Source organism: Rattus norvegicus, chromosome 3, assembly GCF_021556685.1.
Source record: "Rattus norvegicus strain SHRSP/BbbUtx chromosome 3, alternate assembly SHRSP_T2T, whole genome shotgun sequence".
Taxonomy (NCBI): Eukaryota; Metazoa; Chordata; class Mammalia; order Rodentia; family Muridae; genus Rattus; species Rattus norvegicus.
The window spans coordinates 156,430,967-156,456,891 of NC_141536.1; the positions used below are offsets into that span (position 1 = coordinate 156,430,967).

The 25,925-nt window shown below is 50.1% G+C and overlaps 1 protein-coding gene across 3 annotated transcripts in view; it reads left to right on the plus strand.

Moving 5' to 3' along the window:
* Ptpn1 (protein tyrosine phosphatase, non-receptor type 1) overlaps positions 1 to 25,925 on the plus strand; it is a 48,746-nt gene that overhangs the window by 16,120 nt on the left and 6,701 nt on the right. For all 3 annotated transcript variants that reach the window (XR_015681457.1, XM_087648707.1, NM_012637.2), the window contains exons 2-5: positions 15,002 to 15,092; positions 17,356 to 17,456; positions 20,195 to 20,293; positions 25,219 to 25,356. Coding sequence is in view for 2 of the 3 variants with exons in the window: in XM_087648707.1 (XP_087504833.1) it covers positions 15,002 to 15,092; positions 17,356 to 17,456; positions 20,195 to 20,293; positions 25,219 to 25,356 (429 nt within the window). In the remaining variant the exon portion in view is untranslated. The remainder of the gene's footprint in view (positions 1 to 15,001; positions 15,093 to 17,355; positions 17,457 to 20,194; positions 20,294 to 25,218; positions 25,357 to 25,925) is intronic.

Below are 25,925 nucleotides of genomic sequence, written 5' to 3' on the forward strand. Positions count from 1 at the left end.
TTTCCAGCCACTCATTGGCACAGGGACTCTGGGCTTCATGTTCCCAAGCCGCTGACATAATGTCTGACATGCAGCTCCTCTTTGCTAGCCTGCTTCCTCTTTGATCAGTCTGTGGATACTTCACACCCTGAGCTAAACAGTGAGCGACTGGTGTGCTTGACCTGTCCCCTTGCTTGCTTGCCTTTTTTAGTTTGTTTGTTTGTTTGGGACAAGGTCTTTTTATGTAGCCCTGGCTGTTCTCAACTGGCTATGCAGATGAGGCTGGTCTCAAACTCAGATTTCCTCCTGCCTCTGCCCCCGAGTGCTAGGATTAAAAGTTGTGTGTGCACCACCATGCCCCGTTCTGTTCTGTTCTTGACCATTGTCACTGGTCTGTTTGGTGCTGGGGAGTGCACTCTTCCCGTGTTCTGTGCTTGTCTCTCATATGCATATTAATTTAGACCCTACCAAGCCTGGAAACCCATTCTGAGGGAGAACTGTGTAGCACCAGCTGGTGACTCTCACAGAACCTTGCATATATCTACACTTCTCCTCAGAGGACCTGCCAGGCCATGTTGATGCTTGGTGGGACTTAGTTCCTCCTTGCTGCTCCCCCGACACGACCTGCCACTCTAGCTTTGTGTTATAGGGCGCTACCAGAGAGAGATGGCAGAGGTGGGGAGCCAGGCTGAGCTGAGAGGAAGTGGAGGGGCTGAGTCAGGCCATCGGGCTGCAGGAAGCAGCTTCCTTAGCATATGATTCTGTGGCTGGGGAGAAGGGAGTCGTGTGTTCTCAGCAGTTAGGTCATTCTGACCATGTTACCTCTACGTTTTCATTTGTTTGGTATTTCCTGAGATTCTGATCATGCCAGAAAGTGCCCAGCAAACATTCTGGACAAGTGAGGCATTTATCTGCATTTGGTGCCCTCACCCTTTTCTTGAAATGTTGTCCTGGTCAAGCCCTGAAGACCATGTGGGGATTGGTGTTTTGGATACCCCTTCCCCGTGGAGCTTATGCAATGAGTGGTGCTTTGAATGGAGAAGAAGGCAGGCCCTAGTCTGCCCAGAGAGTTTGGCTGCCTAGCCTGGCGCTGCCAGCCTGCTGTTCCTGTGCAGAAAGTTGTTTGGGGAGCTTGAGCCCCAGCACATTTAACACAAGAGGCTCACTCCTGTGTGAAGATGATTGAGTTTAGAACAAAGGCATTTGTGGTCTTCTGTGGGATGAGCAGAACTCCTCTGGTGGATGACAGCATGAGACAGAGAAGACCTGCTGTGATCAGAGGGCACAGAGCAGGCTGTGGCCCGGGAGGAGGCCACAGCATCCCTGCCCAGATCCAGTTCTGTGTAGCTCTGCTACTCTGGAGCTTCAAGTCTCCCTCCATTCTTCTGAGTTTGAAGGGGACAGACACTGTGCCCAGGCTGCTGATGTGCTTAGCCAGCAAGGCCAAGCCTGTGGATGGCCAGAGCTTTGAAGCATGGCCCACCTTTCTTAGAATTCAGGCCGAAGGTTAGAGGCGGAAGAGATGAGAACAGAGTGCTCACAGGGCTGGCATGGAAGCTGGTGGCGTTTTCCAGTGTACAGGGCTGGGCTGTGCCTATGCTACTGTAGCCATGATAGTGGCCACTAGCCATTGCAGCCATGGGGGCATCTTAGGGCTGTTTCCCAGTAGGAAACAAGCATGTGACGTGGCCAGCTTGGTGACCCAGCTCTGTAGCTTCTCCCTGAGCATACCTTATGATGCCACACAGGCTGCAGGCATTCTGGTCTATCATGGCTGCTACCTGCCTCTGTGTTTAGGGGCTTTGTACCTGCCAGTGCCCTTGAAGAAGATGGCAGAAGTAGCCACAGTTGAGTGAACACTGAGAAGTGGACCATAGTAACCCTCAGAGACACTGTTTTCAGATGTCCTCGTGTAATCAGTGTAAACTGAGAGAGGTTTTCATAAAAGCTGTCCGGGTCTTAGTGACCTGGGACGCCTGGTTTGTGAGGCTCTGTGCTCTCACTCCCTGCACAGCATCTTCAGTTGTACTTGGGTCTCTTCACAGAACAGTGCTGCGATGGACTTCCCTTAGCTGGCACAGGCTCGGGATGGCAGCCATGCGTGAGAGTACAGACCGTTCTCCATGGATGTGTCACACCTCGGGAGCTTGGAGATTGCTTGGCGTTCTGGCTGTGTTTTCCTGTAGAAACAGTGCGGGGAGTGGAAGTTACATATACATCCCGCATGCAGCTGTAACCCTGCAGTTTACCTGAGGGGCTCTGTTACTTACCATCACATGACTTGACTTGGCAGTGTTTTTTATGAATGAGTAGCGTTGGTGTTCTCCTGGAGGCTTAGATCTGCCTACCCTTTTCCAGGCTCCTACGCCACTGGAGACAATTTTTTCTTTTCTTTTTTTAAAGTCAGTTTGATGCAGAGGGATTCAGTAGTACAGGGTGAATTTGGGGCTCAGTAAGTTTGAACCCCCAGAACTATATCATTAGGCTAGGGTCTGGGAACAGGCAGCTAGGGAGTCTACATGACTTCTGCACTCTCTGGATTCCCAGGTAAGAGGCCATGGGGTGCTTGCCTCTGGTCTACAGTCACCTATTCTGAAACACACAGTCTTTTGTAGTAGTGAGGTACAGTTTTAAGTGCTCTGCGGGGTTCTCAGGAGTAGTGTTGCCTGCCATGAGGGCTGGGACCCAGGTGACTCATCGTACACACACGTGAACTCGGTGTCACTCGCATCCCTGGGATCACGTTGCACAAGAGAGCAGCTTTTAGGTGCAGCCTCACTGTCCCCTGCACTGTTTCTTACTTCAGTTTTCACACAAAGCTCATTGTGAGAGGCCGTGAAGCCCCACAGACACTTGCTACCCACCAGTGCTCAAGAACAGCCTGTGCCAAACAGAGTACAGCCAAGACTGACTGGAGAGAGAGGTCTCTGGGCAGTAGCTGGGACAAGGACTGGCAGGCAGCCTGTGACAGTTTGATTTGTCACTTCAGTGTTCATCTCCCCCTTCCTGTATCAAATGGCCTGTATCACAATTGGCCAGGGTGTCTGGGGAGCCACTCTAACAGGCCATGAAATGCTAGTTCACACAGGCGTTTGGCCTCTGGATTGACATCTGCTGCTTCACTGTGTCTACCCAGAAGTGGGAAGGTTGATAGCCTGTTTCTGAAGAGGCCTGCCTGGGAGTGTGCACCAAGACAGAGGCCGTGGAGGCTGGCGGTGGACAGGTTTCCTGGGAACACACATTTTTCCTAAGTATGCCTGGCACAGTGCGATGGAAGATTCTGGAGCTTTTTCTTCACTTAATAGTTATGACCTCAGAAGGGGTTGGTTTAGCTGTGGAATCTTTGGTATTAAACAGCTTTTAGCTAATATTTCCCTGTGAGCCTGGGTCTTTTCCTGCTCATATAGGTTTCTCTGTAAAAGGTCTATATGGTCCTAAGAATCACTCCAGTACCAAGCCTTTTTTTTTTTTTTTTTTTTTTTTTTTGAGCTGGGGACCAAACCCAGGACCTTGCTCTTGCTAGGCAAGCGCTCTACCACTGAGCTAAATCCCCAACCCCAGTACCAAGCCTTTAACCTTGGAAATATCACACTTCATAAAAATATACCAGAAGTCTCATGGCCATAAGATCTTTTTGTTTTTTCAAGATAAAAGTTTCTCTGTGTACCCCTGACTATCCTGGAACTTGCTCTGTAGACCAGGCTGGCCTCACCTCGGGGATCTGCTTGCCTCTGCCTCCCCGAGTGCTGAGATTGAAGGTATACACACCCCCGCCATTGTATGCTTATTAAAGTCTGGCTTCAACCCTTCTGTTTAGAGAGCATTCTGTAACAGGATGCCTTTCTCTGCCTTGTCCTCTTGATTGGGGACCCACAGTGGATACTGTGATGTTTCTGTCTGGCCTTGGCCACAGTTAAAGTCACCATCTCTTCAGGGATCCCCACCACCAGTCAGCACCTCTCCTCCAGCTTTCCTTTTGAGACCAGTGTCCCAGAGCTGCCCTGGGGCTCATGCTTGTGATCCTACACGGAGGGGGCTGAGGCAAGAGGGCTGTCACAAGTTTGAATGATGCCAGCTCAGAGAACAAAATAAGGCCCTGTTTCAAGACCCACATCAAAGTAGAATGAATACCCACAACTTCCGGCCTTCACTCCTGGCTGAAGCCCTTCTCATCTCTGGCCTTTAGTCCGTCTCAGCCGGTGCAAGCCCCTGTCCATCACAGATGTGCCGTGTCGCTGTCCAGACATTTCAGGGATCCTGTCCCACAATACTCAGCATCCTTGACCTGCTCTGATAAGATGCCCGGAGCCTCCTGGGTAGAGGCCTCAGCTTCCCAGGTCTCCAGGCCAGCACCACCTGCTTTATAGCAGTGCCTTCCTCGCACTGAGTGGTATTTTTCTCCAGAGTTGCAACTTAACTCCTTTTGGGAGTTAGGGTTTTAGTTGCAGAAAGAGCAGCTGCACTCTGGTTGGGGGTGGGGGTGTCTTGCTCTCTGTTTTCCATGCTAAGCACACAGGACATTTTACACCACCCTGAGCGTCACTCCTCTTCTTCCCTGGCTATCATCACGCTGTACAGGAATTTGGGGTTGTCTTCTGCCTTGGCTCTATGTCCTTTGCACCTGGTGCCTCTGCTGCCTGGCCTGGAATCCCCTATGGACTTGTCACCACAGGTAGCCTTCAGGTGTTAGCTGCACACCACCTCTCCCTGTCAGCGAAAAATACTTCTTTAATTACATAATTGCCAATGCCACAGACAGAATATTTCTACCACAGAAAGGAGTGAGGCAGTTTTTCTCTAAGACACTTAAGTGGTCAGAGGCCTCTGGCTGGCAGCTAGTTTAAGGAGGGTCTTTAGATTAATTTCATGCAGTTTCCACCTTGTGACTCACTTTAAGAGTGCTGCATGTGAGATACGATACCTCTGTTTCTGGAGTCAGTCACTGTGTGAGGACTTGGAACTTCTAAGAGCCTTTCTGACAGTTACTCTGCCACCAGAGTTGGCCCCTCCCCTCTCAGCATTCTCTACGTCGAGTGCATACAGTGGGCTCCTGAGTGCAGCAGCTCAGCACTGTGCTAACCCGGGTCCTGTACCTGAGCTCCCAGGAGACACAGGAGAGAAACGGAGGTGGAGGGAGTGCTGGAGAGGAAAAGAAGTGTGTGGGGCAGCTTAGGACCTGTGCTACTCTGAGGAACCTCTTCAGTGGGGCCTGGGGCGTAGAGTGGTGCTTTTCTTTAGAAGTGGCTTCAAGTGGAGTCCAGGGAAGGAGGGCAGGCATGTGACCTGAGAACGTATCTCTGAGCATTCGCCTCCTGACACACCACTGTGGGGAAGTGAAGTGTTAAGGGTTTTTCTTAGACTAGCTAATAGTTTAGGAACTCAAGTTCTGCCAATAGCCTTTTACCCCTGTTAAAATTTTTTATTTTTTCAGTCAGTTGGTGGTGGCACATGCCTTGAATCTCAGCACTTGGGAAGCAGAGGCAGGTAGATAGGTCTTTTGAGTTTGAGGCCAACCTGGTCTACAAATCGAGGTACAGAACAGCCAGGGCTAACAGAGAAAGCCCCGTCCTGAAAACAAACCAGTTAACCTTATTTTCTCACAGTACACTTCACCTTTCCTGTGGGAAGGGGAAGCCTCCTTGAGCCCATCACTGCAGCTTCTCATGAGAGGTATTGTGGGTTGGGATCTGCCACTCGGATTTTCCCCTTGAAGTTTCAATGCAGTCACTGAAGATTCCTGCACAGCTGTCCTTCCCTGTCTCCTCAGCCCATGTGTGTGAGCCTGCAGCAGGGCCAGGGGTGTGCACCTGTCATATCGTAGTGCTCCTTGTAATTAATGCACTCTTGACTCCCTTATTCCTGATGCATTTGTATTTGTATTTGAGATGGTCCCTACTGTAGCTCAGGCTGTCCTGGGGCTGGCTTTCCAGGGACTGACATTGTACCCTCCCAGCCAGGCCTGGTGGCACATGTCTTTAACTTCAATGGCATTCAGGAGAGAAGCAGCAATTAGGCCCATCATCATTCTCTCTCTGTGTGTTGTCTGTCATCCTATGCATGCTAACCCCCACCCCCCAACATCCCCTTGGCTCTTTCTGACATCTTTAGACCCCACATGTCCCTTAACTGAGCTGTGTCCATGAACACTAGCTCCTCTGGGCACGTCTTCTGCGTAAGTAGCAGAGGTAAAAAGCCTAATAGCTCTATGGGTACAGACAGATGAGGCTCACCGTCATGTGGCAAGAGCCCAGAGTGATGCTACGCAGTCCCTGCGCATGCTCAGGGAAGGGGTGGTCCCTAGACCATAGCCCTGGCTGGTTTCCTTCCACTGATGCTGAAGGACCAAAGACCTGTCTCTGGCCCTCTGCCCAGCAGCCACTTACAAAGATAGTAAGTACTTTTGATTTCACTAACCAACCTTGATGCCTTCCCTTTCCACATAGTGAACTTATGGCCACAGGTGATCTACCCGCTAACCAAGGACAGGGACCTTGGCCAAACCCCCTGTCCTCAGCACTTGGCCCAACCTGAAGGCAGGGAAAGAAATTGGTGTGAAGTTAGTGATCCTCATACATGGTTGCCCTGGTGAGCACAAGGATCTCAGGAGACCTGGGGGAGAGCAGTGCAGCTCAGCAGGAGACCATAGCCCTGTGTGGCCGTGTGTGTAGCATTGGTGGTCTGGAATTCCTTGTCCACCCTGGGCGTTAGGAGTCCTTGGTTCCTGATAACCTGTTTCTCTGTCCTCTCGGGTTTTGAAGGAAAAGTAATGCGCACATTTCAGAGGGCGTTCAAGCCCACCGCAGTAGCTGAGAGGGTTGCAAGTGACCTGCTGGGGTTAGGCAGCATGCGTGTGGTTGTGTGATCCTCTGGAGTTTGGGTCATGGCAGCAAAATGCAGACCAACCCCTTAAAGAAGAATCTAGCATCTGGTTCTCGGAAGCTTCTGCAGGTGATCATATGTCACTAGCAGAGGCTTGCTGCCTGTCCCCATTGTAAAGAAAAAAGTATATGAGTATGGGTGTGTATATATACACACATATAATGTATATATTAAACACACACATTGGACAATATGTATGTGTAGTATACATTATATAGTTTATATTATGTAATGTGGAATTATGTTTACTTGTATATGTATGTGTGCTTTTGAGACAGGGTTTCTCTGTAGGCCTGGCTGTCCTGTAACTCACTCTTTAAACCAGGCTGGAGAAAAACTAGTTCTTGATGTATTCAGCTTTGGAAAGCCTAGGTCTGTACCATAGGAGGCCAGAGGAACAGGCCTCCAAAGACTTGTTCATTTTATTGTGCAGTTAAGGATATGGTAGCACAGATGGGAGGCTCTGCTGCTCTGTGCTGTGTGCAGTAGTGCTCTGAAGGGGGATTGAACTCTCTTAAGTTAGTCTGAGGCAGGGCCTTTCAAAGTAGCCCAGGCTGAGCTTGGTACTGGGCTGTGAATGTAGGTTTTTGTTGTTGTTGTTGGTGGTGGTGCTGGTGGTGCTGGTGGTGGTGTGTGTGTGTGTCTCTGTGTGTGTGTCTGTGTGTGTGTGTGTGTGTGTGTGTGTGTCTGTGTGTCTGTGTGTCTGTGGTGGAGGTCCATTCTTGTCTTCCACAGTTTGGGTTCCAAGAATCCCACTCAGGTCAGATCCTTGGCTGGCTAAGCCATCTCACCAGCCCTCTGAGTGTAGCTTGTGTTTCCCTTGAGGTTAGAGGTAACTGTCATAAAAAGTGTGGGTTGGGGGAGTGCATGTGCTGTTATGTGCCCCTAGTGTGCACTCATGGAGACCAGATGAGAACATTGGGTGACCTGCTTGATCACTGCTCACCTCAGCGTCATCCTGTCTCTTCCCAGAAAGGGTCCTAATATTATAGCACTTGCCACACCCGACTTTTTGTACAGGTGCTGGGATTGTGTTCATGTAGCAAGTGCAGTTACCATCCAGCCTCGCCACACCGCTGCCTCACTCCCCCCTGGTTTGTTTATTGAACTTGAACTAAAACTGTTTATATGTCGTGTGTGTGTGTGTGTGTGTGTGTGTGTGTGTGTGTGTGTGTGTGTGTCCCATCTGTCCCTGGTTGGCCTGGAACTCACAGAAATCTGCCTGTCTGCTTTGATTAAAAAGGAGCACCACCACTCCTAGCCAATTGAACATAATTAATATCTTCTTATATTTTTCTATGGATTTCTACACAAAAAACAGTTGAGATGAATATGAGGCAGGAGCCATTGCCTAGTCTTCCTTCAGGATTTGGGGTGCAGTCATTTCACTTCAAGGACAACCATGCTACTCTGTAGGTCATGACATTCTTTTTTCTTACGTAGACTTTAATCCCAGCATTCTGGAGGCAGAGGCAGGCAGATGTTCCTGGCCAGCCTGGTCTACATAGTTTCAGGCCAGCCAGGGCAACACAGTGAGAACCTGTCTCAAAATGCCACTGATACCTTTTCTTTCCATTACAACCTTTTTATGTATATGGGTATTTTTCTGCATATGTGCCAGTTATGTGCACAGAGCCCTTGGTAGCCAGAAGAGGGCATCAGACCTCCTGGAAACTAGATTTACAGACAGTTGTGAGCCTCTTTGTGGGTGCTGGAAACCAAACTGGTTCCACTGCAGGAGCTGTGTCTTTACAACTTAGCCATCATCTCAGCCCCAGATCTGCCCCACACAGAACACAAGACATGGTCTCACTACTTGCCGCTGGCTGTCCTGGAACTCACTGTGTAGACCATGCTGTCTTCCACCTCACCTGTCTCTGTCTCCTGACTACTGGGATTAAAAGCTACCCCTGCTTAAATTTTCTTGCATTTTAATATCCCTATTTTTCTTTATCTTTGGTTTGATAAGATGTTGAAAAGAATGAATTTACTCCATAACATACTTTGTGCTTTGGTTTGGTTTTGAGACAGGGTCTTCCTGTGTAGCTTGTGAACTTGACATACTTCTGTCTCCTTGTAGTGCTGGGATTGATTCCTGGAGTGTATACATGCTTGACCTACAGCCCTACGCTCTACCTAGAAGTGAGAGGTCACTTGCATCTCTCCATGCAGGCTGAGCGGCTGGAGTCTGAAGACTCTGCTCCTGGTCTGGGGACAGTGCCAGGCCGCGTCTGGATGAACTAAGGAGCACCTACCTATGTTGAGCCTCGTGCCTGCCTCCTTTCTTGGACTGTCACATCCTCCTAACCCCAGCTTGTGACTTTATTTTTGTGGCTTCACAAATCCATCCCTTCCAGTGCTGTCATGCCTTGCTCTCTGTTTCTCCTTCATCGTCCATCTCTCACGGCAGGTAGAACGGCGTGTGGCTACTGTGTAGGCTCACGTGCCGGTGAGTAGTGCATTTGCCTTTTTCTCGGTCCTGGTTAGCAGAGCCTCCCACAGCTTTCCAGGTACTTGGGAAAATCTTAACCAAACTCATTTTGTTTTAATGAGCTGTTTTCTGCTCGTTCACACTGCTAAGTATGCAGGGAGCATCCTTCCATTGTGTAAGGACAACGGTGTCATTTCAGAGCAGGGATTTCACTGGTGTTCTATGTGGCCTCTCCCCTGGGACCTTGGAAGGAGGAAACACAGTGGGCAGCCTGGTTCCTGCCAGGAAAATTGTAGATATTGCTCTTGCAGATGCCTGCCAATTCCTTGTTAGTCAACTGTCCCACTGTCCCCCGGCAGGCAGCCAGGAGCCGGGTGAAGTTCTGACTGGCCTGACAGAAAGCAGAAGGTAAACAGAACAGAAGTGAAAGTCGATGTTTAGCCAGTTCTCTTACGGGAACAGTTTTGTGGTTCTCAGCATTTCAGTAGATGCTGGTTCCAATATGTTTGATTGACATCAATTACGGTAAGTCTGATTCATTTTCTCCCTATTGATTTCTGCCCAAGGCGGAATTCATGACATTTAACAGAAAACATAAGTGGTTTTTATAACAAGGGCTATAAAAATTAGGGTCAAAGCCAGGGACACTTGAGAGTCTAACTGTGAGCGTGTCATCCTAATTATTTGTATAATTTGTGTAAGGTGAGTGGCAGCCCCGATGCCACAGCCTTCTGCTCTGAACTCAGAATGCTGCTTCTAAAAGCAGCGCAAGGCCGGGTTCACTTCACCATTCCTTCCCCCGGCAGTCAGGACCTTGGATGGTGCTCCTCCCACCCCAGCCACAGTTCAGCCTCTCAGAGCTGTTCCTCTCCGTGCTAAGAATCAGTCCTTAGGGACCGAGAAGTCATTGTTAACATGATTATCTAAGTGGCTTGTTCTTGTAAATGCCTTGGGGTCATCAGCAGTGGCAGAGGTCACTTTGGTATTTTAAGAGTTAGGTGTTTTAGGGGTTGGGGATTTAGCTCAGTGGTAGAGTGCTTACCTAGGAAGCACAAGGCCCTGGGTTCAGTCCCCAGCTCCGAAAAAAAAGAACCAAAAAAAAAAAAAAAAGAGTTAGGTGTTTTGAGCCACTGTAGGAGCCGTAGGTGGTTACCCAGCACCATGTTAATGCTCTGGAGTCCATCGTGGGAGCCACTCTGAAGCTGCTGCTGTTCTTCAGCTTTATCACAACCACCCACACCCACACCCACACCCCGCTTCGCCTCTGTGTGACTGCAGTTGCAGCCTGGGTATTTTGCTCTTGTAGTCACTCAGCCTCCTAGCCTTGACTGTCTGGTGACTCTCCACTTCTGCCTTGAATCCACGGTTCCTTAGGCTGTATTCTAGTTGAAGCGTTAGTCGTCTTCTAGAGCAGGCCATCTGAGACTTTAGCAGGCCAGTTAAGTGTATCGGGGACCAGGAGAGAGTCTGGACTTTCATGTCTGCTGCTTCTCATCTGGGCTGCAGCCTTGACCGTCTGTGGTTTTTCTAAATATAATTGACTGGCGCTTCAGAGTAGAGGTGCTTGTCACCATGAAATTGTCCTGCTGTCCGCAACAGAGGTTCCTTTCCTTAGTGAGTTAGAGTGAGTTAGAATCAAGCCCGGGGCCTCATGCATACCAGGCAGGTGTCTATTCAACTGCACCTCACCATTTCTTAAGGCTTTGCAGTAAGTTATGTCCTTAACTTCTGTGTGGAGAGTGAAGCAGGCTGGGGTGGAGCTTAGCAGTCACAGGAGCCTAGGTCCCATCCCACTGCCCAGGAAACCAGGTGCACTTGTGTGTAGTCCCAGGACTTGTTGGCTGGGATTATTAGTTCAAGGTCATCCTCAGCTTCATAGGGAGTTCAAGGCTAGCCTAGGCTATGTAAGTACTTGTCTCACAAACAAAACAAAGCAAAATACAAAGGATATTGTTTCCCATTCAAAAGAGTCTCTGGTGATCTGTGTATTTGATTGTTCTTTGCTGCATGTAAATTATTCATTCTCCTTTATAATGAGACCCAGTTAATAAACTGTGCTCTTCATGGAGTACTTTGAGGGATTATCTACAGCATCTTAGGTGAGCCAGAGACAAGGTCCAGCTCTCTGTGTGTCTTTAGCCATGGCTGCGCCTGTAAGTGCCTGCCATCGGTCCCCTCTGTCCAGTGTTTCTGCCCTTCATTCAGTCTCTCGGCTGACTATTCTGAGAACCAGTATCTTCCCACATCAGCAAGTAACACCTCCAGCCCCTCAGCTCAGATGGCCATTTAGAGAAGAGTGGGAGACTGGCCAGTGTCAGGAACTTGGTAGTCCCCGATTCTGCTTACATGTGGGTTTTTCTTTTTAATTTATTGACAGTTTCACATGGTTGTGTTGTGCATTTTGACCACTTTCACCTCTCAGTGCTGCCTGGAAGTCCCTCCCCTTCCTGCTTATTCATCTTCCCAGTAAGACCCCTCTTCCTATTTTCGTGTTTTGGGGGATCGTTTTGTTTTGTTTTGTTTGTGGGTCCCTGAGTTTAATCAGTATTGTTTGCATGAGCCTGGGTGGGGGACTAGTTATTGGAATGGACAGTTTGCCAGTAGCTACACTGAAGAAAACTACTCTCCGTTCTCTGCCTTAGTATCTGTTTTAGTAACCAGTTTGGTATGATCTTGTCAGGAGGCTGTATGCAACAATTGCAGAAGCCAAACCAAACCCCAGGAGCATGCGTTCTGCAGCAGTTAAGATGGACTTGATGGGTGTTCTCGGATGCATGTTCCCTCTGGGGCATTCCCAGCCCGTGCCGGGAAGCGTGCTAGTGTAGACGCAGACTGTACACTTACGGTATTAACTTCATCCTTCCCCTCCGTCATCCAGTTATGCTGAGGGCCTGCCCTGGCCTAGGTCTGAGATTAGATAGAGGCGAGGGCTTCGCTCTTAAGGGACACCTTACTGCTTTCAGGAAGCTGTCCTGTTCTTCCCTGTGGCAGATAGTTTTAAACAAATAATGCATTCTACCATGGAGCAAGAAGCAGTCATTCATTGCACGGGACTAAAGCAGATGTTGAAGCCAGCTTTGCTGTTTGACTTAGCAGAGTGTTCTGCGAAAACATGGCAGCACTTCTGTGCCTGGACTGGATTCTATGTTGCTTACTTCCAAAAGAAATGGAGATGTCGGGGTTGGGGATTTAGCTCAGCGGTAGAGCGCTTGCCTAGCGAGCGCGAGGCCCTGGGTTCGGTCCCCAGCTCCGGAAAAAAAAAAGAAGAAGAAATGGAGATGTCAAGTCAGGCGTGTCACCCAAGTTCATATTTGCATGTGAATGGACTTCCGAAATATAAAAATGTCGTCCTGCTTATTTTTGTTAGTTGAGACAAGGTCTCATTATGTAGACTAGGCTGGCCTCAAAGTCACAGCAATTCATCTGCCTCTGCCCCTGGAGCGCTGAGATGAGTGGTGTGCACCCTGGTGCCTGGCATCTTTTTGGTTCTTTGAGACAGGATCTAGCTGTGTAGCTCAGGCTGACCTCAGCTCAGTAGTGGCCTTACTGTACACTTACGGTATTTACCTCTGAGTCCTGGCATTGCAGGTGACCATGGTCACCATGACTGGCCCTTGGGCCCTTTTGTGTCCTGTCACCATGGTTTTAATGCTAGCTTTATGAGAGTTCAGGCTCTCTCAGGTCAGGTTTTCGTGGAGTCATCCAACTGGAGGCTTACCACACATAGCTCTCATGCAGGTTCTGAAAGCCACCTTCGTGCTGTCTCAGTTGGAATCCCCTGTTGGCTGGATTCAGGTCTAATTCTCACTTCCATGGCCACAGTGAATGTGCTGGAGAATCTCAGCGGGTGAACTGTGATGCTGCCATCTTGTCATCTTGGCAGGAATCCTTTACTTCAGCCTCCGGTGTTCATGGAGCAGCTTCCCTTTGCCATCATTTCCCATTGAGTTTCTTTCTCCCCTCACTCGGGTGGAAAAACACCCCTGGAAAGGGGGTGTGGGTGGTGGGGTGTGAGGCCTGGGTGAGTGCTGAGGGGTGTTTGAGGTGTGAGGCCTTCGAGGTAAAGGGTGTTTTCCTTGGCCCTTCTCACTTGACTGTCCGAGGGATATTGGATTCCAGAATGGAAACGAGCATCCTTCAGTGGAGCAGGTTTGCTCCTTACTAGGTAGCTTCCAGATAGGTCATGCCGCCCTCCCATGTCCTCTGCCTCTTTGGCTCTGGGGCTGCACAGTCCAGAGAATGAAGGGGTTGTTTCTGTTGTTTTCATGGGTACCTGAGGGTCTGAGAGATGGAACTTTCTATTCCTTGTTACCTGCTTTTCACTTTAGCTGATTTTATCTACTGTCTTTGGCTTTCCTTTGGGGTGGCTGTCGGGGGATAGAAGTTCTCTAACTTTTCAACTGAGCTTGTCATTTTTGCTATTATGTTTTGTATTACCAAAGACATGTTTGTTTAGTTTGTCATAGCATCCTGTTCTTACTTGCTAAATATGAATTTTGCTATTGTGAGTATCAGTACTATTTATTCTCAGTTTTTCTGAACTCCACAGTTTGTCCTCCAAGGGCCTCTTTCCCTGGCCCTTGTTTTCCTGTTAGACACTTTATGAGTAGTATATCTGCCATCAGTGGCATCTGTATCTATGAGGAGCATAGAGGCCCTCGGGCAGATAGAGCACTGAGCAAATGGGCACACCCTAATCCTGGCAGCCTTCCGTGCGTCCTGCCGTCTGGTCAGATCATCTGAGACTTCCACCTAGAACGGAAGTGGAACTGCAGCCCTGTGTGAGCTTCTGAAAGAAAAGAAGGCAGGACCTGTGCTTGGGCTTGTTCAGCTCATTCCCACCTTGGATGGGCGCTCACCTTGCACTGTACTGCTGTACACATTAGTCTAGATAGAGTCTTCCACAAAGTCATCCTTTGATTTCAACAGAAGTGAGAGCTGGTACAGCAGCTCAGAGGGAAGGCAAGCAGGGTGGGATGGCAACTGCTCTGCTCAGAGTGGCCCTCAACCCCCCACCCCCACTGGGAGTCTCACCCTCCCTTCTAAGATGACAGCTGCCCACATCATGCATGTCTCTGGGGTCTGATTTCCAGCTTGCAGACGGCTGTTGCCATGGCTTCCTTTCCTGACCCTTTTTTTACTACCAACCCCAGAGTCAGGAGTTTACACCATTTGTAGACGTGCAGTTTCCTTGTGGTAGTGTATTCATAGTGCACATGTGCTTGTCATTGCTAATGCAGGAGCACATTGCTCCCAGACAGCTTCCTGAGACTGGCAACATCCCAGCAAGAACAGGGTGAGCCTGTGTGATGCTTCTGTTCACGCAGGGATGGGGTGCTCGCCTTCGCAACAGCGGTTGGGTGGTGGCGTGTTGATTGACAAGTTCCTTTCCGTGGCTGTTCCAACTCCCAGGTCTAATATTCCAGAACTTCAAGATCGGGCCTGCCTACCACATCCCGCAGCCATCTGCCACTCTCCCCTGCTGCCCACTCACTCACTGTTCCTGACATAAGTCCCCTGCTTCCGCTACTGGCCTTCCTGAGTAGTCCTTGTATGTACCTGCATACCAGTCACCATGTCCTCCCTACACAGCCCAGGCATCTTTGATGTCTGCTCTGCTCACGGGACTTGGCATCGTCTCTGTGCTCCATTTATATGTGGAAAGCTTTTTGCTGTGGATCCCAAAAGAATACTCTTTATTCTCTTTTGTAGGATATTCGACATGAAGCCAGTGACTTCCCATGCAGAATAGCGAAACTTCCTAAGAACAAAAACCGGAACAGGTACCGAGATGTCAGCCCTTGTAAGTACCCACTACCCACTCACACTTCCCAGTGGAGCCTCATTGTCTAGGGTGGGTAGAGGTTATGACCTCTTTTTCTCCGTTATAAGCACAGGAGACACAGTGTCATAGCTCACATTCACTGTTGCAGAAAGCAGTAGAGCTCCAGTTTCTGGAAACGGTAGTGGTTCAGGGTCCTTCTTTTTAGCTCTCTGTTGTGGTGAGTCATTTTCCTCCCTAGAAGTGGCATGACTTGGGCTTAGTGTAGTCTCTTCTGGATGACTCAGCAGCAATGCCATTGGCTGTTAGCCTGGTGACGAGCCACAAAGATGCTCATAGGTACTCGCTCCACTCCACCAGATGTGGAGAGCCAGCCAGCCTTTGGCTTTCAGTGCTAAGGACCGGCAGTGCCCACTGGTCTAAACTGTGCTTTCTAACTGACTTAGAGTCTGGAAATAAGTAAGTGAAAGTGTGGAAAGCTAGAACTGGGCCTCAGGCCCTAGGTCTATCATTAGTTCTCAGGTTGTTGAGTCCCTCGAGGTCTATAGACGTTTTCCTCAACAGGATTGTGGCTCCTCAGATGTACACCGCTGCTGATCAGGTATAAAGTGGCTCTAGGATTAGAACACAGCCTGTACCTCTGTTGTCAGGATGTGGGGGTCACACTCCACTTCAGGAGTGTGTGGAGGTGAAGCAGCAGTGCGAGCCACTAAGCTGAGTGCTCCCTCGGTTACGCATTTAGTAAACAATGGTCAAGGTCTGAGACATTTGTTACTAGACCATACGAAGTGAGTGCACTTGGAGGTCCTTAGGTGAGGGCTGACTGACCTCACCCCAGCACCTGCTGTTTTCAGCTTAGCTTGCCTTGGGTGAGAGACGTCACGTGTGTTTATGAAAGTAAAGTATCGTAGTGAAAAAACCCTTATTGATTCTGCTCTGGAGTCCTGGCTGGAACTTAAGGACAGCAGTGTGACTGTATGAGACTCTGCCTCTTCCCCACTGCCAGGTGCCCCAGGACATCCACCAGCTGTCCTAGGTGGGGCCAGCAGTTGCAGCATCCCCTTGAGAAATAGGCTCATGCAGCCTGGGCTCCACTCAGACTTACTAACCCCCAAGGTTGGCCTTGAACTCACGATCATCCTGTCTCCCTCCCGAGTGCTAGGATTATAGGTGAGTATTTATTAGGTCTGGTGGGCTCAGTCAGCCTGCTTACCTGTCTACCTTCCCCAACCCCTTTCTTTCTTTCCCACCTAAGAGTAACCTAGGCAGCCCCCGAGCCCACCACAGGAAATGGCAGCCCAGCTGGAGAGTCTTCAGGCAGAAGCTGCAGGTTGTTCGTTGATCCTAGTGCCATTGTCTTCCTCTCTAGGCTCAGGTGAAAGACATGATTTGTCTTCCGTTTCCCTGTGTTATAGCAGAGAGAATAGCCTGCCCCTGTCTCAGCTGTAGGGAAAGAATGACGGCTCAGCCCTCGAGAGCCAGCACTCTTGTCATAAAGTAGTGAGTGAAACAGAAACAAAAGCCTGCTGCTCTGTCAGGAGCTGTGACAATTTTCCTGCTGACTTTGTCCCTCGAATTACATCTCTGTACATATACTGTGTGAGAGGGTTTTTACTTCATTAAACTGCGCCCCGTCCCCTTTGACACAGCACCTCACCGTGCACCTCTGGCTGTCCTGGAACCCGCCACGCAGACCAGGCTGCCCTTGTTTACAGAGATCCACCTGGCTCTGCCTTCCGAGTGCCAGGTCCAGAGGCCTGTGCCAGTATACCCAGTTTAAATCCCCTTACATCTTACAGATCACACCATGTAAAAGATGGTGAGTCGCTTCCTTACCCATGCATGCTGCTGTGCACTGGGCTGATACTCAGATATCTGCAGTGCAGAGACCTGGGCTAAGGAGCCTCATCAGCCAGCCACGCCCGAGATGCCTCCATATGGCCCAGGACTGGGACAGCTCTTAGTGAAGTGCTTCCTTTTACAGACTGGAGACTTGACTCTGGCAACCTGTGTTAGGCATTCAGGAAGTGGATCCTTTGTTGTTCTCCTGTGGTCTGTGCACTATCCCCAAGGAGGGCGTGGTCTGGAGTTGATGCTGTTGCTATAGAATGTGATATTTCTATATTCAGGGCTGTCCTGAGAACCAGTCACCCCACAGATTACTAGTGTCACTCTAACAGTAAGGCCCCAGCAGTGTGCATGCTTCCATGGGTCGCTCTCTCTGCTTTCCTGTAGAATGTAGGTCTTGGACCTCACGGTTAACCCAGCTCTGCTTTTCTTTCAGTTGACCACAGTCGGATTAAATTGCATCAGGAAGATAATGACTATATCAATGCCAGCTTGATAAAAATGGAGGAAGCCCAGAGGAGCTATATCCTCACCCAGGTAACAGGCTGTCTAAACTACTTGAGAGCCGTTGTGTTATCATATCAGATAAGATCATCATGTCCTTGAGAAGTTCAGGCTTCTCATCAATGAAAACAGCAGCAAGAGAGGAAACACCCTACTCTGAGCACAGCACTGGGAGGCGGCACACGGAGCTGCCGGTGGTCTTGATAGGCAGGAGAAGACCCTGGACATCGGGTCCACAGAGGCATTAGCTTCAGCATCGAGTGCTTCTGGCAGTGACCAAGAGGGCTAACTAGCCCTCTGTTGACTAGGCACCTCTGTCCCAAGTGCTATTCAGTGTTCCCTTGGGCCTTGTTAGAAGATGTGACATCACTTAAAAATCCCACAGCTCTGAGCTTCCTTCTGAGAACACACGATGGGCGTCCTGTAACATCCTTAATGCTGTGTGAGCAGAAGACTGAATGTCTGGAGGGAGGACGAAAGCTTATTTTCAGTAGTTTTCTCTGGCCTTAGCCTCTGGCCTGCAAGGCGGTCTAAGGCCTGTGTTGTTTATCCGTCTCCCTTTGCTATTTCATACCACATGGCCCAGGCTGTAGGGTGTCTGAGCTTGATGGTCTGCCTGCTTTGGGAAAGCAAGTCCTCATGAAGCCAGGAGCTTAGAGCTGGCACTCACCCATCACAGCAAAAGAGAGGAACTTTTGTCCTAAGCCAGTTTGCATGAGCAGAAGAAGCCCAGAAGCCCCAGGCAGTGGGTGCAGTATCAGCGGCTGTCTGAGGTCCTGTGGGTGCAGGATCAGCCTTCCCAGGTCTCAGCCAGGGTCCTCCCAGCACCTCAGTGTTTGAGTGGGCAGCTTCGGGGATCCCTTAGGAAGGTGGGGCCTCCTGCTGAGAAGCTGAGGTCCAATAACCGCTTGAGAATCTGTGTAGAGAAGTTAGCATTCTTGGCTACAGCCGTTCATCTGCAGTTGTGGTCAGAGAGACTTGGTGTGGCTGTTGACCCATCGTAGGGTGTGTGACACCAAATGAGTCAAGTGAGCAGTTAGCATTGTCATTGAGGAGCTGGGGCTGGAGCCTGGTGGTAGAGCACTTGCCTGTCACGCAAGGCCTAGGTCCAGTCCTCAGGGTTTATCCCCAAAACAAAAAGACAAACAAACAAGCATACCAGTGCTAACAACAAAACAGAAGTGTTCTAGATCTAGGTGTCGTGAGTCATACCTGCAATCCCCACACTTGAGGGCTGAGACAGGAGAATTGCCACATGATTGAGGCCAGTTTGGGATACACAGTGAGTTCCATAGGCCAGCCTGGGTTAACGTTAAACCCTGGTTAGAGAACTAGAGAAACTCAAGCATTACTCTACCCACTACCCTGACCCTGGGCCCTAGCCATTATGTGAGCCCTGTGATATTGTGCTGTGTCAGGCGATGCCATGAGCATTCAGAAGTGGCTTCTATGTCCATGTCTCAGATAAGGATCAAAACAGTCTTATCCCAAAGGAGTGTGTCTGACTGGGCGACCCAAACCATTTCCAAGCCACAAATAAAGAACTCTTCCATTCCATCCAGTATTGTTCATTGTGAAGCCACATTACAGCTTCATCTTGTAACACTGGAGGAAACTACCTCCATCACAAAGCACAGCCAAGTCCTAAAAGCCACTGTGAGCTGGGTAGTGTTGGGAACAGGGATGCGACCGGTGAGTTGCACAACATAGAGAGCTGCACCCATGGCGGGGCTGAGGGCTTGGATCCTTGTGTAGCGCAGAGGATGAAGGCCCCAGGTGAGCATCAGGAACCCTGGCACCCAACTGCACAAAACTAGCTCTGTTAGCTGAGGGGAAGAGTCACCTATGTGACGCTTTTGTCAGAGCCCTTGCCTCACACTTGTAGACAGAAGGGCTCAGGGAAGAACGAGAAGATGCCAAGTGCTGGCACAAGGCAGGGGAGTGTGCCGAGACCTAAGAGCAACGGCTTGGATGGGAGGAAATGGGGGAGAATGGAGACTTCTAGAAGAGGTTCTGCCCCAAAGATGTGACCAAGCCCTCGTACGGATGCTCTCCTGTAGCATGTCACAGGGCTTACAACTAAAGCAGTACTTGGCACTCATCTATCAGCACCCACCATCACTGGGCGGGTTTGCTGCTCTGTGGGCACTGGGTGTGCCCAGGTCTTATGAGCCCCTTGGCTACCTCTGAGACCATCTGTGGGCAGTGTGCATCTCCTGCACATTCCCTGGTCCAGCTTTAAAGGCCATCCATATTTAGACTCACCAGTACCAGTTGTAAGAAGAGAGGCTCACTCTGGACCGGGTGCTTGCCCCATTCTAGGTGCTATGCTGAGTCCTTCACACAGCACTACTGTCGTTTATACAATCTGAGAACGAGTACTGTTTTTAATCAAGTGGGCTATGTGGAAAAGAAGGCTCAGAGAGCTTTTAAAACTGTGACAGATTTTAAAAGCAGGGCCTAAAACTGCCAGAGCACAGTGGTGATCCTGCCTCTCGCATACATGGGAACTTTGTCCTGGACTCAACCTGATCGTGGACAAGAAGCTCAGTAGAGCCCCTCAGCTGTCAGCTCAGACCTGGGACAGCCAGCACCCAGGTGCAGAAATGGCCCCTCAGCACAGGATGGGATATGGGACTGGGTGACTGACTGATCGTGGGGCACGCAGCCTTGGTGGCTACTCTGCCCACACCTATGCACATTGTCACTGACTGGTGCATGGTGTGCGTGTGTGTCCAGTGTTGTACAGTGTGAACCTTGTGTGTTTGCAGGGCCCTTTACCAAACACGTGCGGGCACTTCTGGGAGATGGTGTGGGAGCAGAAGAGCAGGGGCGTGGTCATGCTCAACCGCATCATGGAGAAAGGCTCGGTAAGTTCACGCCCAGGTCCTTGCTGCTGCTGTCTACACACAGAGTTCATAAAGCTCCTTTTCCTCTGAGTTTGTTTTCTAACTCCTTCACATGACACATTGTTTTTAGAACGCTAAACGTTACATAAATACACATGTGTTACAGACAAGGCTAGGGAGAGATGGGGCGGGGCAGGCCCTGTGGAGCCTGGTGCAGTGGGCGTTCTGCCTTGCTGCCTGTGCTTTCTTGGTACTGCCTGTGTTTGTTTCTGCCAGTTCTTTCCAAGAGCGGCCTTTAATGTATCTTTACCAAGCCCACCTTTGGCTGGTCAGACTGACTGTGCCTCTTGATGGCATGGGTGGTTCTGCAGAGCTGTGGAAGTCATTGGCTCCTAGAGTTGGTATGTTGCCTTAACCTCTGCTGATGAGAAGGCTTCAGTTCTTACCACGTAAAACACCACCCCTCAGGCTCTGTCCCTTTGGCCACCCTTGCCCCTCAACCTGCCGTTTTCAGTCCCTTCTGTCCAGGGCAGTCTGTGTCACTCGGGTCTTACCACACTCTCCCCTCTAAGGGTAGTCATTGATATGGCCTGAGACCCTGAGTGCCTCGACCTGTCTCTCACTCCCCAAACTATATCCTAGACAGGCCTCCTTCTGTTTCTTCCTGTGTCTTTTGGTTCAGAGGTCTGAGTCATGGCGACACTGTCTCAGATTTAGGCTTCATCAAACAGCCAGCCCTCCTGTCCCTTCCCTCTTATCCCTGTGGTGGACACTGAAGCTGGCTCTCAGCGCTGCCCATGATCAGCATGGGGCAGAGCCAGCCGCCTCTTCCTTCCCTCTGGACTTGGTTGGCACTTAGAGTCCCCAGCTCCAGAGGTTGAAGGCCCTCGAAAAGGTCAGCTGAGGATTGTTGGGAACAACGGCAGCCATAGCCAGGAGCGGAGAACAGGATGTTCCTCCCTCGGCCTGGCCAGGGGTAGATGCTGTGTTGTCTGTTGCTAAGCTTGGGGCACCATTCATAGCTGCCTGCCCTGGTTTCCTCATGTTCTCAAGAACATGAGGTTGCCAAAGAAGCCATCCATCCCCTCCAGAGACAGTGGCCAGTCATACGCAAGGGTGAGAACCAGGTGCAAAAGTGTGAACAAGGTATCACCAGCTGCACCCGCCCCAGGCACATGGTCCTGGTCACTCTGGTGGTTTCCTTGAGGCTGCTTGTTGCCATACTGTTGCTGGATTTCTACTTGCCACTTCTGTAGCACATGATAGCCCCAGATACAGAGCCTGTCGTTATGGTCAGTTGACACAACCAGAGAGTGGAATTTTAAATCAACCTATTACTAAGAAATCAGGGGCTGGAGAGATGGCTCAGCAGCTAAGAACACTGACTGCTCTTCCAGAGGTCCTGAGTTCAATTCCCAGCAACCATGTGGTAGATCACAACCATTTGTAATGGGATCTGATGCCCTCTTCTGGTGTGTCTGAAGACAGAGCACTCAGATATATTAAATAAATAAACAAGAAAGCATCAGATATGAGGGTTAGAGAGATCATCAGATATGAGGGTTAGAGAGAGAGCTCAGGGGCTAAGAGTGTTTACTGCTCTCTCAAAGGACCTAGGTTCCATTCTCAGCACCCACATAGAAGCTCATCACCACCTATAACTCAAGTCCCAAGGGACCTAACAACCTCTTCCGACCTCAGTGGACACTAGGCATGCATGTGGTACACAAGTGTGTGTATGTGTGTGTGTGTGTATGTTTGTATATATATATATATCTGTGCAGACAGAAACACCCATACACACTTAAAAAAATCTTTTTAAAAATGTCACCAGGTGTGGTGTGATTTACTGTGCATGTATGTAAGAGTACACACACATGTGTATACTTCAATATGTAAATATGTCGCCAGGGTTCTGATGGCCCCTTGTAGTTAGCACAGTTTGGATTAGCAGATATTGTCACACTATAAGGAATGGTGTCTGCTCTGTCGTTGCATGACTACCACAGGTCCAGCTTTCAGCACCCTGGACTGATTGTCAATAGATCCACCATGACTACTGTCTTAGTCAGGGTTCCTATTCCTGCACAAACATCAGGACCAAGAAGCAGGTTGGGGAGGAAAGGGTTTATTCAGCTTACACTTCCACATTGCTGTTCATCACCAAAGGAAGTCAGGACAGGAACTCAAGCAGGTCAGGAAGCAGGAGCTGATGCAGAAGCCACAGAGGGATGTTACTACTGGGTTGCTCCCCCTGCCTTGCTCAGTTTGCTCTCTTATAGAACCCAGGACTGCCAGCCCGGGGACGGCACCACCCACAATGGGCTGGGCCCCTCCCCCCCATCACTAGTTGAGAAAATGCCTTACAGTTGGATCTCATGGAGGCATTTTTCAAGGGAGGCTCCTTTCTCTGATAACTCCAGCTTGTGTCAGGTTGACACACAAAATCAGCCAGTACACCCACCTTCCTGAAGACTTCTGTGTCGGCTCTTGGGAGCATGACTGGTTAGCTGGTCACTGTTTCTCACGGCAGTGTGGCAGGGTCCTTTAGAACTGTTCTTCTCCACTTGGGGCGGTGTGCTTTATGTGCGATGCACATCAGAAACCTGGGTGTGGGGGTATGCAGGGGTAAGAGATGCTGCTCCTTTGCTCCCCTAGGTCCAACTGTCCTCAGCCCAGCAGTCCTGACTTGCAGAGGCCTGGGTGGCATGTGCTCTGCCTTCTTCCTCTCAGACGTGGGTGTTTACCCTCTGCCTCTGGTACATGGTGTTTTCTATGTGTAACAAGCAGTAGGAGTGTTGCTGGAGCTTTGTGCATATAGTTTGCATTCCAGAATGCAGCCTGTGTCTCTCCTAAAACCTCCTGAGAGTCATGGCGGAGGTCAGGCTCCTGGTAGCCCAGGGTCCTTATCTCTGGGACCTTTTCACTTGTCTGTATTAGCCGTCCTTTTGGGAGATGAAGACACGCCACCTGTGTAAGAAAGCGAGCACTGGCTGTCACAGGCTCTTCCTCACACTGCCTGCCTGGCTTTGTTTTGGAAGCACTTGTGTGAGTTTCAGGCTTCATGGTTGAAATAACTACTGTTAAACTCAGGATGCTGCACACTGGCGTTGCCATCTTCCTGTCTGGGGCTGGCCCAAGGGCCTTGGTGTCAATGCCGGCGAGGGCCTGCTCCTATTCCAGTAAGAGTCAGACTTCCACTGAAGGCAGCGTGTGGGCGCCGTCAGCTAACTGGAAGTGGGCATTATGTGCTCTCTTGTTTGTTTTGTGTTTAAAGTAGACATTTTTACGGGAAACGACAGAGCCAAGCATGGTCCTATAGACATCTAATTAAATGTTGTTTGATGGACACTTGGCTGTGTGCCACAATGCCTCTGAAACTGTAGACCTTGCCTAGATTAGAGATCTGTCAGGGTTGTCCTGGGCTTCTGCTGTAGAAGTGAAGGTCAGAGCCTGTCTGCCCTGCCCTTGAGGTGAAAACGCCCACTCCCTCTTCTGTACCAACAGCCCTTTGGCTTCTCCCTGCTCATGGTGAATGCCCACCCTGGCATGGTAGCCTGGGGTCTGACTGGAAATAAGTGGCCTATTCAAGTCTCTTTATGCACAGTTCGCTGGCACCTTGCCTCTGCATTCTGATGTTGAGATCTGTTCCCGTGCTGACAGATTGGCCCTAGTCAGGGAGCCCATCTCTGGCAGCTGGTCCTCGAAGGTGGGAGGAGGCTTGGGTCGAGCAGGCCAGACCTTGAAGTAGAGCTCTTGAGAAAGCCCAATTAGCTTCTGCCCTGGGATTGGAGGGTTCTTGCTCCATGGGTAGTGGAGGCCCTTGCTCCCTTCACTGCTTTCTGTCTTTTGCATTGGTTTTGTGGCGGGCAGCTTTGGAGCCAGAACACTGACAGCAACCACCTCTGCAGTCCTTCTTCAGCCTCAGGTCCTTGCAGGCCCTCATGAGGAGATAGCTCAGGTCCCCAGTTGCCACCGCCCCACTGTGCTCTGGCCATCCTTGACCTGTCTTCTGCTTTCCTGTCAGCCATCAAAATCTTCTTTCCAGAGAGCTTCCGTTGACCTCTTCCTTTGCTTGGTTAGCATGAGCTCCCCCCTTCTCTGAGTCCCCAGGTCCTCTGTATTCTCAAGTCTCACTTCTGTGTTCTCCCCATCCACCCACCCTAGAGGGAGGGAACATGTCTCCAGCAGACTGCGCCAGCCCTGGTACAGGTCAGGTATGTGAATTCTATGTGTTCTGTACCAGAGGACAACTTGCTACACTTCCTTGGGAGAGTCAGGGTCTCTGAGGTCTCTGCCTGGGCACTTTGTCAGTCCTGCCTTGGAGACCCACACCAGCTGTCTACAGCAGGAATGACTGAGTACCTGAGCTTAGATCACAGGGTCTGTGTGAGTGAATCCCAGCCTGATCCTTCTTCCTAAATCCCAGACCAGATCTATTGGTTCATCAAAAGCAGTAATGAGCATTTGAATCAAGATCATCAAATGGTTTTTGCTGTTAGCAAAATAGAGCATTAGGAGTGCTTTTCTGAAGAGAACCGAGTCAGAGTGGATGAGTGAGTTCCACTGCCTGTCGTCTTCCACAGCCCCTCAGCCTGACAAGGCTCCAGCAGCTTCCCACCCTGTTGCCTACAGTTTCCTCAGGGGCCTGGGCATACTGACATACTACTGAGAGCATCTCTAAGGGGGCACAGCTTCTGCGTGGTATGGTTTTATCTCACAGCATGGCAGGGCCCAGCGCCCACTGGGACATGCTGGGTGAGGCATGGGAGCCCTGTCACAAAGATGCTGGGTCAGCGCTCCGACCAGCTCCAGCTTCACTAGGGTGCGAGCTGTACTGACTGGGAGACCCTGGCCTGTGGGCTGTCATAAAGCCGGAAGACAGCCTTCCAAGCCTCCTGTCTCCTAGCAGGTGCTCGGAGTAATCCAGTGCTGTTCTTCCCCAGTTAAAATGTGCCCAGTATTGGCCACAGAAAGAAGAAAAAGAGATGGTCTTCGATGACACCAATTTGAAGCTGACACTGATCTCTGAAGATGTCAAGTCATATTACACAGTACGGCAGTTGGAGTTGGAGAACCTGGCTGTAAGTATTGACGAGTCCTCCGGAGACGGTGACTCGTTTCTGCTGATCTTAGGCCTTGGTGCTAACTTCAACTGTGGCGTTCTCAGGAATTCTGAGCCCTGTGCACAGTATGGCTTCATCCTGTGGTGAGCAGAACTTGCTGTTGTAGGCGCCAGTGCCCAGGCACCAGGGTACAAGCCACCTCCCACGGCAATCTCACCTTGACACCACTTAACACAGTTCCAAGGGAAAAGTCAGTTTCTTGCCTGAGAGTGGTTTGCTCTGCCTGTGGGATTTGGGGACATCTGCTTATTGAGGGAGACATTTCAGAGCAGCACCAAAGGCTTGTCTGTTTCATGGCAGTGAGGGCAGGAGAGCCTAGGCTTTGTTTGGGGTTGGAACTTTTAGAGGGTGGTTGATTGTATTAAGATAAGGTCTCAATAGTAGCCCAAGCTGGCCTCACATTTCCAGTCCGTCAGCCTCTGCCTCTGCAGTGCTGGGGTTATAGACAGGAGGCCTACTCAAGGTTTCCACTTGAGCCCCTTTCTGGGCCCTAGAACTGAGTCCTTGTAGAGGGAAGGGAAGCAGGG